The sequence below is a fragment of the Cyclopterus lumpus genome, chromosome 2 (genome assembly GCF_009769545.1).
Source record: "Cyclopterus lumpus isolate fCycLum1 chromosome 2, fCycLum1.pri, whole genome shotgun sequence".
NCBI lineage: Eukaryota > Metazoa > Chordata > Actinopteri > Perciformes > Cyclopteridae > Cyclopterus > Cyclopterus lumpus.
The window spans coordinates 3,695,164-3,715,021 of NC_046967.1; the positions used below are offsets into that span (position 1 = coordinate 3,695,164).

At 42.0% G+C, this 19,858-nt stretch overlaps 1 protein-coding gene across 1 annotated transcript; it reads right to left on the reverse strand.

Moving 5' to 3' along the window:
* Positions 1–9,414: 9,414 nt before the first annotated feature.
* On the reverse strand, positions 9,415–14,651 carry LOC117745087. The gene is made up of 7 exons (XM_034553144.1): positions 14,643–14,651; positions 13,502–13,628; positions 12,463–12,608; positions 10,474–10,538; positions 9,799–9,963; positions 9,597–9,701; positions 9,415–9,499 (listed from the first exon to the last, which is right to left on the reverse strand). The coding sequence occupies exons 2-7, from the start codon at positions 13,616–13,618 to the stop codon at positions 9,450–9,452; spliced, it is 648 nt and encodes a 215-aa protein (XP_034409035.1). The 5' UTR covers positions 13,619–13,628; positions 14,643–14,651; the 3' UTR covers positions 9,415–9,449.
* Positions 14,652–19,858: the final 5,207 nt, after the last annotated feature.

The window sequence follows — 19,858 nt, forward strand, 5'->3', positions numbered from 1 at the left end:
GGGTCTGCTGGCACCTGTCACGATCCAGGGAAGAGCCCTCCTCCGGGAACACACTTCAGAACTGTCCGACTGGGACATGCCGCTCCCAGAAGACAAGCAAAGCGGATGGGAATCCTGGAGAGATTCACTCCAGGACCTAAAACAGCTCCATGTTCCTCGAACATACACAGTGATCTCACCCACTAAGGCAGTGCACAAAGAGTTGTGTGTGTTCTCGGATGCGTCTACCAAGGCCATCGGTGCAGTGGCGTACCTGAAAGCAGTTCACGAAAATGGGCAAGCCGAAGTAGGATTTGTCATGGGTAAGGCAAAGTTAGCACCCCAGTCTGAGCCTACGATCCCAAGGCTTGAGCTGTGTGCCGCTGTCTTAGCAGTAGAGATGGCAGATCTCATCAAAGACGAGCTAGACTTGAAGTGGGATGCCATCAATTTCTATACGGACAGCAAAGTAGTGCTCGGCTATATCTGTAATGAGTCAAAACGATTCTATGCATACGTCCACAATAGAGTTTTGCGCATTCGTCAGTCCTCAAAGCCTGAGCAATGGCACTATGTACGTACAGAGGAAAACCCTGCCGACCATGCATCAAGATCCTTATTAGCAAACCGCCTTGTACAAACCTCTTGGTTCACTGGACCCTCCTTCCTGCTCCAGCCATCTTCAGAGGAAACGCAAACATGTGAGACATTTGACCTAATCGAACCTGGAAGAGATTCAGAAATTCGATCACAAATCCAAACCTGTGCTACTTTCCTGGAAGAACCAATACTAACCTCTGACCGCTTCCAACGCTTCTCCACCTTTGCCTCTCTACTAAGAGGAGTAGCATTCCTGGTTCACATGGCAAGATCCTTCAAACACTCAAACCAAACCAGCAAATGCAAAGGCTGGCACACATGCAACTTATCTCGTACTCCGGAGGAAATGGACCAAGCAAGGAATGTTATCCTTAAAGCAGCACAAAGGAGAGGGTTTGCAAAAGACCTGACGGCTCTCAGAGTCAACAAAACGGTGTCCAAAAACAGTGCTTTGCTGAAACTCAGTCCAACCTTGGAGGACAACCTCATCTGCGTTGGAGGCAGACTAAAGCACTCCAACCTCGCAACTGCAGTAAAGAACCCAATAATTCTGCCCAAGGATAACCACATGTCTCTACTTCTCACCCGACATCACCATGAGCGTGTGAAACATCAGGGGCGTCACCTGACAGAAGGAGCGATCAGAGCAGCAGGACTGTGGATCTTGGGTGGCAAGAGATTAATCAATTCAGTACTTCATAAATGCATTATCTGTCGCAGGCTAAGGGGAAAACTGGAAGAACAACGCATGGCAGACCTGCCACCTGAACGTCTCAAAATCTGTCCTCCTTTTACATATGTGGGGTTAGATGTTTTTGGACCTTGGTCTGTCACAACCAGACGCACCAGGGGAGGACATGCAGAGAGTAAGCGATGGGCCATCATGTTTAGCTGTATGAGTTCAAGGGCTGTACATGTTGAGATAATCGAGTCGTTGGACACATCCAGCTGCATAAACGCTCTTCGGAGGTTCTTCGCATTAAGAGGTCCTGTGAAACAGCTCCAATCTGATTGTGGTACCAACTTTATTGGCGCATGTAAAGAGCTTAGGATGGACAAAATGGTGCAGAAGTACGTCAGCGAGCAGGAGTGTAGCTGGGTATTCAACCCACCACATGCTTCTCATATGGGAGGTTCATGGGAACGCATGATTGGCATTGCCAGAAGGATCCTCGATTCAATGTTCCTTCAGCAAAACATTCGACTGACACATGAAGTGCTTTGCACACTAATGGCAGAGGTCACAGCCATCATTAATGCACGACCTCTCGTACCTGTGTCTACGGATCCTGACGCCCCCTTCATACTCTCGCCGTCAATGCTCCTTACACAAAAGACAGGAGTTCCACCTCCACTTGGAGACTTCTCGGACATGGACCTGTACACAAAGCAGTGGAGACAAGTCCAGGCTCTTGCCAACCAGTTTTGGACCCGTTGGAGCCGTGAATACTTACCTTCCTTACAACACAGACAGAAATGGACATTGGCCCGTAGAAACCTTCAAATTGGAGATCTCGTTCTGCTTAGGGACAAGCAGAATTGCCGCAATTGCTGGCCTATGGCAAGGATTATCGCCACGTTCCCTGGAAAGGATGGACATGTAAGAAAGGTTGAGGTGAAGACAACTGACCAAGGCACTATGAAGACCTTTCTTAGACCAATTACGGAGATTGTTCTACTTCTACCCAAGGACTGATCAAGAATGGAATGTTTCTCTATGCTGCAAGTTGTAGTGACCTCACAAAGGTCATGCGGGGAGTGTGTTGCCTTTACGGCATTTTCTATTTCATTTGGTGTTTAATTAATGGGGTTTATTTCAAGACAGTTATTGGTAACATGATTTTCCAGTTCATGGCATGTTATGACGTCACTTCCGGTTTAGTCACTTCCGGGGTGGGACTTCCGGTTTAGTCACTTCCGGTTCCGGTTAAATGGTGTCTGGTTTCACTAGCTCGGGTTAACATTTGACAGTGGACCGCATGCTCCAGAATCTGCTCGCATCCACGGGGAAGCATCGTAGAGGCAATTTCGTGAGTACTGTAAATGTATAAAGATGCAATGTATATTTATGTTTTCTACTGTGAAATGTTATATTTATGTATGTACACTGAATGTTTGTATTGTCTTTGTTGCAGTTTTCACCAGCATGATTGAAGAAAAAGAGTTACAGTAAATGGGTGAAACTTATTACGACTCCGTCTTCATTGACTGTGGTTTAACTCGGTGTTTAGTCCAGAGTTCCAACACCCTGCACGAGAACACTACACCTGTCTATAGCATATTTGGCATTGGTGTGTTGTAATGCTCTGCTATGGGCCAGCCTGACAGTAGGTGCCACAGTTACTTTTTTCACAAATATACTAGCTGATACTATCTTGACTCTGTATGCTGTATTTGCGGCATTCATTAGGGTGAATTCATCTTTTGAACGTATGAATTTCAGAGAAATATCAACGCCGTTAAGTAATAGTTTCTCCTGAAAGAACAAATCTGCATGTATCGGCGCAATTAACTCCACAATCCTGCTGTTCTTGGTGAATTCCCCCCTCGTCATCAATCCCTGGTTGGCTCCCGCTATAGAGGCATCGTTCATATGCGTCCCCGTGTCTTTACTAAACAATCCTGTGCTGAACTATGTATCCAACGTGTCTTTTCCGTAGTTGATCAGACACTCTATTATTCCACGGTATGGGTATGTGTTTGAGGATTGTGATATGAGGCGGTCCCCTAGCATGATATCCACCTGCGAGAAGAGTGTACATCCTGGATAATTTATGAAACCCACATCGGAATCGGCCGTGAGGTCGCTGCCATCTGGTTTGGTAATTTTCACCCGCATAAACAGATATGTATCATTCAAATCCAGATAGTCCTCCCCACTGGATGATATGTAAAACTCCAGGGGTCCGGTGTCAGTTATGGCAGATACAGGGGGTATTTCGAGAAATGTAGCTCTCTCGAGGGATGTTTGCGTGTATGGTACTGTAAATAGATCCAGTTCCGTCTTCACACACTCTGCAGATTGATTATGAATGAGCGCCATGTCTAGTCCTCCCTGTCTATCCGTGCTTTTTAAAATATGTCGTTAGCAGAAGAAGAAGAAGAACGAGCTTGTTTCATATGTGGTCTGCCTCTCTTGACTCCTGTCTTCTTTTTGATCGTCTTTCGGGGTTTGCGTGTGAATTTAGCTCTTCTTAATACGGTCCGGCGACGCCCCCTAACAGCTGGTGGTTTTTTCAAACCCCGGGGTACACGCACCAGCATACCGTGTCCCTCCTGTTTCCTAGTCATGCTATTTTTGGCAATATTAGATACGACATCACCCATGATACTATGCGCTGCAGTCTTTAAATGAGGTTTTGCTATGCTGAACCCTCTTCTTAAAAGTGGTATGGCCATTCTGAACAGGCTACGAAACATTCCTCCTAACCCGTTTCCGTACTGTGTACTTGCTCCAATAAAGCCGGGCATATCCCCGCCTGCCTGATTCATATAATATGACATATATCTGCCATCGTCACGAACGTACGGAGTGTGCGCCATTGTCCACCACTATCTATATTCCTTGTCTTATTGGCCTGAAGTGTAGCTTTACAACCACTTTACCATATAAAAACGGTATATATTGGTTTTGGTCGTCTTTTAACGCTATTTCAATGTCGTCGATGACGTTTGTAGAGAGCGATGTGTAGTGCGGCTTGTCATATGTTAGAGTGGGGATACGTCTCTGATCATCAGCCACATTTATACACCTCAGAAGCGGTACATAACTATCACCCACTAGTTGATAGTCGGCAATGTCACTATATACAAATATATTATAACATCCAGCATGAATATCTGATGGATAGGGGGCCGTAGATGAACCATGCCGTTTATCATCGTTGATTGTAAAAGGCACTTCCGGTTTGAATCCTAATATCTCAGCCAGCCGGCCTTTAAACGTCACTGTGAGCCCATTCATCACGCCCGTGAAGTAAACACGGTTTTTAACGGCATTATATATCATGACCTGAAAGTGCGGTGCTAGCCTGTGGTGTGCACGGATCTGCGTGTTAAACTCACTAACGATTGCGGGTACAGACTCGTAACAACCAGCCTCCACTAATACAGTTGATGTAGCCTGTGTTTTAGCATCATATACAAGTACACCGGAATCGGTTGCTGGAAAACTATTCCATACTTTTGGATACTGAATCTCTATCAATCCGACCTCGTGTGGCTCGCTCAGCACTATAGTTTTAGCGAGTTTGGTCCGGTAACGCCATATCTTATTACTGGGATATACAGTGTGTGATGAGTTGCTTGGCAGCGTGACGTAGAACCCATTCTTTTCCATGTCCGGTGTCCTTTGGAGCTCTTTTGCATGTGTGGTGTTCGATCACAGTCGGTTAATTTATAAACAGGAGGGTCTCTAGTTATGCACTGTGATATTGTAAAATGTTCATCAGTGAATGTTTGCTTATAGCCCTTCCTAAAAAAACCCCTGAGTTTTGATATACGCACAGTGTCGCCTTTGTTAAATTTAAAACTCACAGGCTTCTGTGGCTTCAGTTTATACAGCGTATTGAATACCATCTTTTCATTGTTTTTATTTACTGCTACAGGAGCCCTCTTTATAGATCTATGATACGTGTTGTTATAGGCTTTAACAAGATCTTGAACTACATCCACATACCGGCGCGAATTAACAGATGTTAAATATCGCCACATACGGGTCTTGAATGTCCTCCACGACACTAGCTTTAGTTTCGTTTGATGTTGAAAAATGGGCTATTTTATACTGCCCCAATAGTTGCTGAAATTTCTTATTATAAAACTCTGTGCCGTCATCGGTCTGTATTTTCAATGGGACACGGCCCTCCTCCAAAATGTCTTTAAAGGCCTTCGTAACAGTGACAGCCGTCTTGTTGGAAAGACACCTAACCCACGCATATTTAGAAAACACATCGATACACATTAATAAATAATGCACGTTATCGTTTTCATCTGAATAGTCCATCATATCTACTAAATCAGCTTGAAACTGCTTGTCAATACCGCTGACCAGCACCCTGTTCCGGGGGAAATGTACAGCTGCATTAGCATGTAGGGTGTACACATCTTGTTCCAGTAAGAAGTTATTGACACAAGCCTTTGAAGGTAAAACTCCCGTACACTCCCTGACTGCATTACGTAGTTTGACTACACCACCTAAACCGCCTGGATGCTCTGGATCATAATACATTTTCTTCAGCGTACTCTCCATGTTAAGTGTCTCTTGTAAAATGATTACAAATGTGTCTGTTACAACCCTTATTATTTATGCTGCGTAAAGATATAACAACATATCAAAAATAGGACAGGTTTTTTATAAAAAACACACACACACTTTCACTCTAAATGTCTATCAGATTGAGCCACCGATGTTTCATTAATAGTAACATATTCATGTTACATGTTTCATCGGCCCTCATACGTTCATACATGTTGTAAATTGTGTCGACAACCAGGTCTACTGATTTCAGCTCCAGCAGGTACATCTCAGCCGCTCCTTGGACTCTCTCGTCAGAGGCCTGAAAACCCATCAGGAACAGATAGGTGTGTAGAGCCGGTATGAATTTTCCCCGCCACAGCCTCCGCATAAGCGGAGCGAAATGTGCACCATAGAATAGTTCATCCGCCGCCTCAATGCACGAGTGCTCGTCCTGACTGGGGTGGTCAATATGGCAGCCATTACACATCTCTTTCTTATAATCCGTTATAACAGTGTTCAACAAATGTAAAACACCAGTTTTAATGCTCTCCAGGAATGTCAGGGATAACCGATGAGCGATTGGAGGGTTACAGCTGATTTTAACACCATCTATGTGGACGTATGCCTTTACACCTCCAGATGGCTCTGCTGAACTGGCTCCCATCTCTTCGTTAGCATCCCCACTCGGCTGGGGGCTATCGGTAGCATCTGTGTTTGTTTCTTCACCATCTGATAAGATTTAAAGAAAACATTATGATTAAACATTACAATATATATATATATATCATGCATATATGCTTTTACATTATAACCACTATGCACACACTATGTAGCATCTAAAAACAGTCGCAGAATATAGCATACCTAGATGATGTCGACGGGGCAGTTCTGATTTGCAGTCAACACGTGGAAGCATACACACCAGGATGCATGACACGTGTTGTCTCGCAATAGACAAGACGTTTTCGAGAGTCCCCATATAACGCTGCGACCCTGTCCCTCTTGATCGCTTCATCGATCTGACTGAACATCGTATGCACCGCAGGCCAGTCAGACCACAACACAATGAACGTAACAGGGAACCATTTAAAAAACTCTCCATACGTAAACCGGTATGGGTTTGGCCTAGCCTCGTGGGGTCCTCTCTGTGTAAATACTACGTCCCTGTCTGGGCAGCTATTTATACATATAAACTCTTCGGGGTTCTTGTTGATGCGACTGGCTGTTACGTGATACACTTCTGGACCCGTTGAGCTATACCACAACACAGAGTAAATAGTCTCGCCGTCCGTAACAGTGTTCTGGTTAAGCGCTACACAAACCTCGCTACAAAACCTTTTTTCACATTCATGCATTCTTCCCCTGTAGCGGTCTGATATCCCCAGACATCTCCGGTATATCCCTTCAAGCTAGAGCTAATTGTAACCCATCCATTATCGTAAACCGCTCTGTAAACATGGCCATTTACACCAGTGTGCTCCAACTCTAAGACCGGCCCCGTCTCACTAGTGATACCATGCCTCGACCGCTTCTGCGGCCGGCCAAATTCCCCGTTTACAAACTCAGAAGTATCTCTGAATATTTGCGACCTACCTAGCACAGGTGATATGCTTCTGATTGTAGCCTCAGGGTCACGTGGTGCTTGCATCTCGGCGAGAAGAAAAAAAAAAACGGCTGTGTGATGCGTTCAGTAAACCTACGGCAAAAGAAATAGCCTAGCAATCACGTTAGCAAGCAAGCCAGCACGCAGAGGAACAGACTCAAGAGTACACAGATCTAAAAGAAGGTTCAGATGTTCAGAGATGCAGCAGCAGCAGCAATGGTTGCAGGAGGGGAAGAGAAATAACTCATGCTGTACCTGGCCTATATAGGTAATGTTAAGAACACACCCACTACAGCAATAAAAAAAAAAGGGCTGAACCGTCCGTTACATGGCCGAGCACCAAAACACGGGTCTCTGATGACGCGCCGATGACGCGCCGACACACCCACTTTACAGGGAAAAACAAAATGGCTGCCGGGTCTAATTTTTTATTACTCTTTTTATTGGGGGGCAATAAAAATGCGTTTTATGACCCGTCATAAATCATTCCCGTGCGTGTACGTTCGCGCGCAAGTATACCTATTTATTACTACTCTTATCTCTTCCCTTTACCCTGCAGACTGATGCATCGAGGGCTGGTGGCCGTTTTGTCCAAGCAGGTTCGGTCGACTTAGCAAGCAATTGAAGTATTTCATCTGTTGTAAAACCAGGTTTAAAGTAGTCTTCAATGTGTCACAATCCATTTCTATGTCAACCAGAGGGTAACCTATGCCAAAGTCCTGCTTTCGAATACATTTTTTTTTAAAAACATTTTTATTTATTTATTTTTGCGAAAGGGTTCCGCAGTCCACAGTGGTGTCCACGATTGTGCATGTACATTCCCGTCTCTTGTCTCTCAGGTGTCTGCGTGGTCCGATTAGCGTTTAAGAAAAACAAGTTTCCCAGTATTTTTCCACGGCACAGGCATGGCCACGATTCTTGGTATGTGATCCTCTCAGATGCGTTCATTGTAAACAGTTATTTCTGGTACTTTCCAATAATAAACAAGGTGGTACAATGAGGTATTACACTGAACATATTTCTTTAATATTGAGCTCCATTACATAGTTTGAAAACCATGGCGGTACTGTAAGAGTTCAGAGAGTCTCGAGCTACCTTGTGCTTGGAAGAAGAAGCTCCGAAGCCAGAGATATATAATAATAATCATTATTTAATCATAACAAACAAGAGTCATCTGTATACATACATGGTCCAGGCCCGGACGCGCTCACATGGCTTCGCTTCCACAGTCTCCTGACTTAGCCAACAGTTTCTGTCTGGCGTCACCACGTAAGAGACCAAATTCACGTCTCACAATTAGTTTTATACCCTATTATCCTGCCTACAGAATAAAAGCAACATCTCAGGTTTCAATCGGCATCCCTTTAACTATTGTCTAAACAATAAAACATCCATTCATTCCCATGCATCATACAATGAATCTTTACATTTGTCATTAACAAACAGAATAATAAAACAGTGATCCTCTCTTATGCTTCATAATACATTCCTCAGAATATTCCTCAAATTAATGATCATATCTTTCTTTATGTATTAATTTAAAACATAACCTCTCTTATCTACATGTGCAAGTGTATATAAAATCCACTACAACTCAACAGTACAATGACGTATTACACTGAGTTATGACGTTTATTGATAATAAACTTCAATACTCATAGTACATAGGATAAAGGTATTTAAGAGGGAACAAGCGGAGAATGTCAATGTTCTTTATTTTCACGTTAAAGATAAATACATATATTCTGTAGCATTTTTATCTTATAATCTTTTTTTTTGATTCATGGAAGTTTATTCTTGATCAGAGATGATGATTTTCCCAGAAGGTGAACGTTGTATTAAATCATCAAAAGTGTGTTTCATGTATGTTTGTTGACTAAGTTTTGACCTCTCACTGGGGACACGCTTCACAGTTAATAAAACCTTGGTGTTATAACATTTTATTACATTATGAATAAAAACGAGCCACACGTTCCATTTTTTTGTCTTTTTGTCTCTTTACTCAGTTTCAGTTTGAAATATCCATTCATATTAATTGTGATATTCGGGTATCTTACGCCCCTCGCATTCGGAACAGAAATCTGCAGAGAGAGAGACAAAAACAAAGAAATCAGTTCAATCTGTCATCACACGTCTTCATGTCATAGTTTAATCAGACAGGTCTAAAAGGTGAAGCACCGTTCTTGGGGTCGTAAATAAAGTCTGGTTCTCTGTTGAAGCCGAGGCAGCTCGCCTGCTTCCTGAAATGTTCCAGATCAGAGTCCTTCACGGTTGTTCCTCTTGCTGGAGACAAAACAACAACATAGGATGAATGCTTCAGATATGAAATGTGTTTTATTCATATTTAGACATGTTTTCTCTCAGACTTGTTTCTTCCTACCCATCAGATGAATACCACGGTAGTGAGTCTCCTCTGCTGTAGCGTTTATGTTGAGTTCCATCTTCTCTAACATTTTGTCCAGGTTTGTGGCGGTGCGGTTGAAGCTATACAGCAGACAGCCGTCACAGGTCGGCAACATGTGGAACGACGCTGAGAAGTTGGAGTCTAAGGACAGAAACTGTATATTAATCATCTCCACTGAAAATCTAAGAATGTTCTTCTGGTAAACTTTCCAGCGATGTCCTCAGACAGGACAGAGGTTCTCTTCACTTTCCCTGTGCTGCAGAGGTTGTGTTTGTTTTAATCAGTGATGATGGAAGTTGATAGAGTCCACAGCCATGCTATCAACTCTGTAAGGCTGTACTTAAATAACTCATAAACCACAATACATAAAAATGTTCTTCTGATGATGGAGTTAGATGAGAAGTCAGAGGATTTTTCAGTTGAAACCACAAATATGAACCTTATGGTGGCGCAATAGTAAAGGTCTGAGAATCACAAGTCAGAAAGACGTATCCCCTGGTATGGATGAATGTCTGAACCAAATTCCATCTCAATCCATCCAATAGTTTTAACAATCAGAAACATGATCTCTCCGGCTGGATTCTCTGACTAACAGAACTAACGCAATAAATATGTAGAAACTCCAGCATGGTGTTGGATCAGGTAACTTACATGATGTTGATATAGTATTGTCTTCAAAGTTTAGGTTGGTCCTTATAGACAGGCAGGTTCCATTTCTGAGAAAAGAGACAAGAGGAAGAGCTGAGTTCATCTTCTAACATCATTTCTAACTTCTCCTCCATGTCAGCTTCAAAAGTTAAGATTCCTCCCACAGCTGAACACAGTGATCCGTTTGAAAGCGCTGTCAAAATGCTAGTAAGTGTTCATTGAGCTGGAATTGCTTTGTCAAACTGGTGGAGAAAAACATACTAAAGTGCCCTCTAGGGCAACTAATGTAAGTGCAGTTCAGCTCTGTGTCCCATCACAATGCCATCAGAAGTCATGTGACTCAAGTCAGTGAGGTGTCTGTGACTGAACACTGTCTGTGAGTGCCTTGTAGTTGGGCTCATCAGCACAGACAGCCAGTCTGAGGCAGTCTGTGAGGTGTCTCTCATCTGGCATTCGTTCAGAACTTAGACCGTTGGTGATTACCTTCACATCAACTCTACAGACATCCTCTGATTTAAATAATTATAATAATAATAAATACGAGAATATTTGAATCATTAACAATTACGTTACACATGTATTGTCATGATACTACGAGGTATCGTGCTATCATAAAAGAAGAAGAAAAATGTCTATGCCTCACCGGTCCCAACAAAAATAATTATATTGAATATTATTTGTTACTCCCGCATCTGTGCTTTTTCAAATAATGGAATATAATTGAATTAAAATATAATTGAAATCACTTTCAAGTAAACCAGATTGCTCCATCATACAAGAATACATACAGAATTTGCACACATACTAAAGTGTCCTCTATGGTGTCCTTCCAGTGGAGAACACATACTAATGTGCCTTCTAGGGTGTCCTTCTAGTGGAGAACACATACTAAAGTGTCCTCTAGGGTATCCTTCCAGTGGAGAACACATACTAAAGTGTCCTCTAGGGTATCCTTCCAGTGGAGAACACATACTAAAGTGTCCTCTACGGTGTCCTTCCAGTGGAGAACACATACTAAAGTGTCCTCTAGGGTGTCCTTCCAGTGGAGAACACATACCAAAGTGTCCTTCCAGTGAAGAACACATACTAAAGTGTCCTCTATGGTGTCCTTCCAGTGGAGAACACATACTAAAGTGTCCTCTAGGGTGTCTTTCCAGTAAAGAACACATACTAATGTGTCCTCTACGGTGTCCTTCTAGTGGAGAACACATATTAATGTGCCTTCTAGGGTGTCCTTCTAGTGGAGAACACATACTAAAGTGTCCTCTAGGGTATCCTTCCAGTGGAGAACACATACTAAAGTGTCCTCTACGGTGTCCTTCCAGTGGAGAACACATACTAAAGTGTCCTCTAGGGTGTCCTTCCAGTGGAGAACACATACTAAAGTATCCTCTAGGGTGTCCTTCCAGTGGAGAACACATACTAAAGTGTCCTTCCAGTGGAGAACACATACTAAAGTGTCCTCTAGGGTATCCTTCCAGTGGAGAACACATACTAAAGTGTCCTCTACGGTGTCCTTCCAGTGGAGAACACATACTAAAGTGTCCTCTAGGGTGTCCTTCCAGTGGAGAACACATACCAAAGTGTCCTTCCAGTGAAGAACACATACTAAAGTTTCCTCTATGGTGTCCTTCCAGTGGAGAACACATACTAAAGTGTCCTCTAGGGTATCCTTCTAGTGGAGAACACATACTAATGTGCCTTCTAGGGTGTCCTTCTAGTGGAGAACACATACTAAAGTGTCCTCTAGGGTGTCCTTCCAGTGGAGAACACATACTAAGGTGTCCTCTAGGGTATCCTTCTAGTTGAGAACACATACTAAAGTGCCCTCTAGGGTGTCCTTCCAGTGGAGAAAAAATATAAAAGTGCCCTCTTGAGTGTCCCTCCAAAGTAGAAAACATTTCAATGGTAGCTATTTGAAACCTGTATTTTGATTATCTATAATGTACAGAATTGATTATGTTGTGTATTTGGACATTGTTAACAACTCACAACTTGTTGCCTGTGGTCATAACAATTGTCTTGGGGCTGGATGGTGAGTGGTTGATATCAATCCAGTAGCTCTCCATGTGCTTCAGATATTCGTTGTAGAATTCATTATCAGTGTAACCAAAGAGGAAGTTTGATCTGCCGAGCATCTACCCACAAACAGGGAGTCAGTTAGTGACAGCATAAACATCATTCAATAATGGGTTGAATATTGGACAAATTCTCTCATATTAAATCTTTTCAAATTAAGTACATTTGGACCTGTTTAGCCAAGCATAACACAACGCCTTTAAGCAGAGGGGAACTAGGTCTTTATCAATATTGACTACCCCGAGTATGAACTTTTGGCCTTTACTCTGATATTCGGGCCACACTGCAACACAACTGTGCAACTGATGCTTTGATGCTCCGTTATTTCAAACAAATAGGATTTTACATTTTTTATGAATTATTTCCTACATTTAAGCGTGTTCTGGGCAATCTAATCCTAGTGATAATAATTTAATGTGATATTTTAATGGACTAATATATAATTGACATTAAGTAAACTAATCCTGGATTCTACAAGTGTAGTTGTTTTTCCATCAGATATATCTCTAATATTTCATTGAAATCTTGTTATTGGGACATCAGGGCCAGTAGTAATTTACCAACGAGCTTCTGATAGATATTAAATAACAGACATTTTTGTTATACATTTACTACATATTTTGTACTATATATATATATATATATATATATATATATATATATATATATATATATATATATATAATTATTTTGTAACCTGTTCCCAAGTTGCAGCACTGATCAAAACACGTTTGGTAAGTACCTGGATCAGAAACAGTCACATCTTGTGAAATGTTTGAAGTACTTTTTCATTCAGTACTTCGCATTTATCTTAAAGAGAAATGTTTGCTTGGCTCTGACTCCAACGTAATGCTAACGCTAAAGGCATAAACTGAGGAAGAACTTGCCAAATATCTGAATTCTGCTTCAGTGCTAATAACTTATAGACAAACCCAGACAGATAAAGACTTACCATGGAGGGCTTCAGAGACAAAGGCGTGATTAGAGGCCGGCATTCTTCAGGTGTCAGAGCCCAGCTGCTAAGGAATAGCCCCGCGACCAGGAATTGAGTGCTGAGCCACAGATTCATGATGCTACAGCTGTGAAGAAAAACACAAAGATCTCAAATGACAGCTGCTCGTCACAGAAGTAACGATGGCTGAGGCTGGTCAGCCTTTTAAGAAGCTGCCGGCTTTGGTTTTTTCCCAGTATTCACAGACTAAAGCCTTACCTAGAATTCGGTAAGACATGTTTGCCAGCATACGCCCCTGCAGGTCCAAAGGGTTCATCAGGTTGGGTCTAGGATTTCATAACGACATTGCTGGGTTTGTGTATTAAGCAAATTCTTTCCTGATTTGTTAAATTGTTCTTATCTACCAACGCACACAAACACACTGAGTATACAAAGCAGCACAGGACCTCTTCAATGATAGCCTGTTGGAGAAACATTGAAGATAGCCAGTTGGAGAAATATTGAACGCAGCCTGTTGGAGAAACATTGATGGTAGCCTGTAAGAGAAATATTGATGGTAGCCTGTTGGAGAAACATTGAAGATAGTCTGTTGGAGAAATATTGAATGTAGCCTGTTGGAGAAACATTGATGGTAGCCTGTAAGAGAAACATTGATGGTAGCCTGTTGGAGAAACATTGATGGTAGCATAATTGGAGAATAATTGGACCCGATAATTCAGGATCGGATGAAGGACTAAAAAGGACACAGTTGGGTTCATGTATTTATCATTCACTGATTTGTTCAGCAGTCTTTAGCCTACATAATAAAATAAAAAGAGTATATGTTACCGGCCTCAACCCAAAGGGAACCTGGTCCAGTTGAGAACTGAAGAAAGGAGCACAGGAAGATACTGTTGTCAACTTGTGTGCAGATTTATTTCAGCATGTGCATGAACAGCGCTGAATACGATTCAAATTATTTTGTATAGCCTAAAATCAAAAATTACAAATTTGTCTCAGTGAGTTTTGCAATCTGTACACATACAACATCCTCTGATCTTTGACCCTCACATAGGTTCAGGAACAAACCCTCCAAAAAAACCTTTAACGGGCAGAAAAAGGGAAGAAACCTTCGGGAGAGCAACATATTATTCTAACTTACATAAAGTTGATCCAGTATTGCAGTCAACGGTTAGGTTGAACTTTGAGGACAGGCAGGTTCCATTTCTGAGAAAAGAGACAAGAGGTAGAGCTGAGTTAATATTCTAACAGCTGTTTCATAACAGCAGCCTTCAAGTAAAAGTTAGTTATTGCGCTAGGTTGAGCTAAACAAATGAATGGCTGCTAGTTAACATTTATAAGCTGTTTTTTGCTCATTTCTGTCTAAAATCAATGACTAAGAATTTTGATAGTAAACCTTCCACCATTATTATAATCATATGGGGGAGTCTGCTTTTTTTTCAGTATTTACAAACTAGAAAGCCTTTCCACAGAATTAGGTAAGACATGTTTGCCAGCAGACCCCCCTGCAGGTCCAAAGGGAACATCAGGTCGGGGTGTAGGATTTCAAAACGACATTGCTGGGTTTGTGTATTAAGCAAATTATTTCCTGATTTATTGAATTGTCCATATCTACCAACGCACACAAACACACTGATTATACAAAGCAGCACAGGACGCCTTCAATCCAGCTCAAACTGGCACACAGCCTGACCTCAGACATACTGTCATAAGTGTGCACAGTAAGAAGGCACTCAGTAAGCATGCAATGGGCCCACAATGAACTCCAATGGAGACCCACTCTGATCAGTACCTCACCTAGACCCCAAAGTGTACGGTCCGTCCATTCATGCACCGTACTTCGCAATGATAACGTAGCACACAGTCAGAATCAAAATCAGAATAATTTGCACATACAAGGAATTTAACATAGGAAATTAAATTGAGAATTTAATAAAAACAAACAGAAAAAAAAATATATATATACAGACCCCGACACCCCTTTATTATCTTTTACATGTAAATGTGCATACTCACATACCTGCATTGTTCCTGCATTTTCTTGATAACACAAATTCCATCCACGAGTACTTGACCAATCCTCTAATTTGTTATAAAAGCCATTAGGTTTCTCCATGCTTGGTCAGTCTGGCTTGAACTGTTCTTTACCCTGGCAATCATATTTTTAAATGCAGCCGTCTGTGTCATAAGTTTGAGCCAGTCTGTGAGCGTGGTCTTATGTAGGCTCTTCCAGTTTCCCAGGATAAGCCGTGGGGATTCTTGTAAAGGCCGTTTGAGCAACCCTTCTAACATTTCCAGTACTACCTTCCAAAAAGGCAACACATTGGAGCACTCCCACAAAGCGTGTAGAAAAAAGACCATTTCTATGTTACATTTCCAACATGTATTGTCCTGCATCAAGCCCATTTTATACAGTTTCAGAGGTGTAAAATAAAATGTATGTACGATTTTGTAGTGAGTAAACTTGCTTCTGGCATCCCTTGTAGCCCAACCTACATTTGATATTATTTCTCGCGATACATCTTCCTTAATCTCAATGTCAAGATCTTTTTGCCATACTAGTCTCAGGCCTTCGCACATTCCAGTTTGAATATTTTACATTTTTTGACAGAATATGGAGGCAGAGTATAGGGTACGGGAAGCACTTAGGAAGTCCTGAATCTTCTTCTCTTCTTCCTCTTCTCTTTTCAATCCAAACCAGGACCCCATGCTACTCCTCAGCTGTAAATACTTCCAAAAATCCCCCTTCTCATCTAAATTAAATGTTTCTTTAAGGTCCTTGAATGATTTAAATGAGCCTTCTCTGTAGAGATCTTTGATAACATTCCTTTTGCCAGCCATGTATCCCATAGAAATACTTTTTTCCCTAAACAGATGAGAAGATTATTCCAAGTAGAGAAGTAGCTTTGTTTGTATTGAGATATCCCCAGAATCTTATGTGCCCTCACCCATGCCCACTTAGAGTGTTGTAATATTAGATTTCCATGTGTGTTTTTGTGATAACGAGTCCATAACCTGGAATGGAGCTGTTAATTCCTCTTCCATCTTTACCCATGCGGGGTTGGATTCATAGTTCGCACAATGCCGTGCTAGCACATTTATTTTGAATACTATGCTATATAATTCCATATTTGGAAGAGCCAATCCCCCACTATTCCTTGAGGCAAAGAGCTTTTTCATACTGATTCTAGGTTTTTTGCCACTCCATAAAAATTCCTTAATTAAATTGTTAAAAGATTCCTTCGTGTATTGTGATTTAAAAACCATAATGTAATATGTAATGTTAATTCTGTGTGTGTGTGTGTGCGTTAACTTGTTGTGCAGATGATTAAGCGAAGAGTCTTTTTTGTGGAAGGGAACTGTAGTGGCTAGTGAATTCAATTCAATTTCAATTCAGTTTATTTTATTTAGCCCAATATCAGCAATTATGAATTTGCCTCAGAGGGCTTTACAATCTGTACAGATACGACATCCCTGTCCCAGGACCTCACATCGGATCAGGAAAAACTTCCAAGAAATAGAAAAAACCCTTACATAAGAAAAAAAGGAAGAAACCTTCAGGAGAGCAACAGAGGAGGATCCCTCTCCCCGGATGGACAGACGCAATAGATGTCATGTGTACAGAATGAACAGCATTACAAAGTTACATAAACACATTCAATGAATATGACAGAATGTATGAATAGACCTGAAGCCTCTAACTTCATGAGACTTGGCACCCGCTATCAGTTGGTTATACACCGCAGGGACACTTTGTTACCAGCCTTTCAGCTGGGAGAGGGTATCCTGTCGAAATGTGTGTGTGTTAAACGGTAATGAAGAAATGATGCCATTGAGCAAACTGGCTCTAAACTCCTCGGCAAGTGGCAAGGGCCCTTTGTGGTCACACAGCGAGTGGGGGATGTCAACTATGAGGTGGTGCGTTCTGACAGGGGAGGAGCTACACAGATCTACCACCTCAACCTCCTAAAAGCATGGAGAGAGGCGGAGTCTGTTTCTCTGGTGTCCGTGGTTTTTGAGAGAGAGGAGCTGGGGCCTGAGGCGCCAACTTCTACTAATCCGGCCTCGCTCCTTTGTGAAGACCATCTCTCCGGGACCCAGACAAAAGACATTGTCTAGTTGCAAGAGCAGTTTGCTGACGTGTTCTCCCTCCTGCCAGGTTGCACAAACCTCAAAGGGCAACGAATTGAGATGCCATCGGTGGTGCGGTCGCGACCCTACATGTTACCTGAACACAAAAGAAAAGTGGTTCAGAGGGAATTAGCGGCCTTGCTGGAGATAGGGGTAATAGAAGAGTCCAACAGTGCCTGGTGTAGTCCCATTGTTCTTGTGGTCAAGAAGGATGGATCTATACGATTCTGTGTGGACTATCGCAAGGTGAACGATGTGTCACAGTTCGATGCTTACCCAATGCCCCGGGTCGAGGAACTCTTTGACCGACCGGGCACTGCGCTTTTCTTTACGATACTGGATTTAACCAAGGGCTATTGGCAGATTCCTCTGTCACCAAAGTCCAGGGAAAAAACGTCCTTCTCCACTCTGTATGGGTTGTACCAACTCACCACGCTTCCCTTTGGTTTGTTCAGAATGCCAGACACTTTTCAACGCCTCATCTACCGTTTGCTGCGTCCGCACGCTGCATATGCGGCCACCTACTTGAATGATGTGATCATCCACACCACCACCTGGGCGGAGCATGAGTAGCAGGTGGGCGGTGACCGATCTGACCCGGAAAGGTACCTCAGATCCGGTCCAGTGGACGGAGCAGTGCCAGTTGGTGTTTGAGAAGGTAAAACAAGCTCTCTGTGGGGAGCCACTCCTCCATACACCTAACTTATCTCTTCCCTTTACCCTGCAGACTGATGCATCGAGGGTATTTCATCTGTTGTAATACCAGGTTTAAAGTAGTCTTCAATGTACTCACAATCCATTTCTATGTCAACCAGAGGGTAACCTATGCCAAAGTCCTGCTTCTGACTGTTGTGGTTAAGTATCTCATAAGTATGACTTTTTATCTCCGAATTTCAAATACAAATTATTACTCTCATGCGTTTTCATGCACAATCGTGGACACCACTGTGGACTGCGAAAGGGTACATTCCCGTTTCTTGTCTCTCAGATGTCTGAGTGGTCCGATTAGCGTTTAAGAAAAACAAGTTTCCCGGTGTTTTTCCACGGCACAGGCATGGCCACGAATCTTGGAATGTGATCCTCTCAGGTGCGTTCATTGTAAACAGTTATTTCTGGTACTTTCCAATAATAAACAAGGTGGTACAATGAGGTATTACACTGAACATATTTCTTTAATAGTGAGCTCATTACATAGTATGAAAACCATGGCGATACAATGAGGTATTACACTGAGTTATGAAGTTTCGTGATAATACACTTCAATACCCATAGTACGTAGGACAAAGGTATTTAAGAGGGAACAAGCGGAAAATGTTAATGTTCTTTATTTTCAAGGTTAAAGATAAATACATATATTTCTTGTTATGTGCTTACTGTTAAATAAAACAAGCCTGTTCCATTAAGTGCAGCTGATGTTAGCCTGTTGAAGCTAACACTGTAGTGGTTAATTAGCATCAACTGACTAACAACCATAGATAAACTTAGACAAGTTCTATAGAATATTTATTTTATAATATTTTCATTCGATTCATGAGAGTTTATTCTTGATCAGAGATGATGATTTTCACAGAAGGTGAACGTTGTATTAAATCATTAAAAGTGTGTTTCATGTATGTTTGTTGACTAAGTTTTGACCTCTCACTGGGGACACGCTTCACAGTTAATAAAACCTTGGCGTTACAACATTTTATTACATTATGAATAAAAACGAGCCACACGTTCCATTTTTGTCTTTTTGTCTCTTTACTCAGTTTCAGTTTGAAATATCCATTCATATTAATTGTGATATTCGGGTATCTTACGCCCCTCGCATTCGGAACAGAAATCTGCAGAGAGAGAGACAAAAACAAAGAAATCAGTTCAATCTGTCATCACACGTCTTCATGTCATAGTTTAATCAGACAGGTCTAAAAGGTGAAGCACCGTTCTTGGGGTCGTAAATAAAGTCTGGTTCTCTGTTGAAGCCGAGGCAGCTCGCCTGCTTCCTGAAATGTTCCAGATCAGAGTCCTTCACGGTTGTTCCTCTTGCTGGAGACAAAACAACAACATAGGATGAATGCTTCAGATATGAAATGTGTTTTATTTATATTTAGACATGTTTTCTCTCAGGCTTGTTTCTTCCTACCCATCAGATAAAGACCACGGTAGTGAGTCTCCTCTGCTGTAGCTTTTATGTTGAGTTCCATCTTCTCTAACATTTTGTCCAGGTTTGTGGCGGTGCGGTTG

Coding starts and splice junctions, on each gene's coding strand:
- LOC117745087 (XM_034553144.1), bottom strand. CDS start 13,618: ATGAATCTGTGGCTCAGCACTCAATTCCTGGTCGCGGGGCTATTCCTT. Junction 12,609..13,501: donor TGTCTCTGAAGCCCTCCATG/GTAAGTCTTTAT, acceptor GTTTGTGGGTAG/ATGCTCGGCAGATCAAACTT. Junction 10,539..12,462: donor ATGACCACAGGCAACAAGTT/GTGAGTTGTTAA, acceptor CTCTTTTCTCAG/AAATGGAACCTGCCTGTCTA.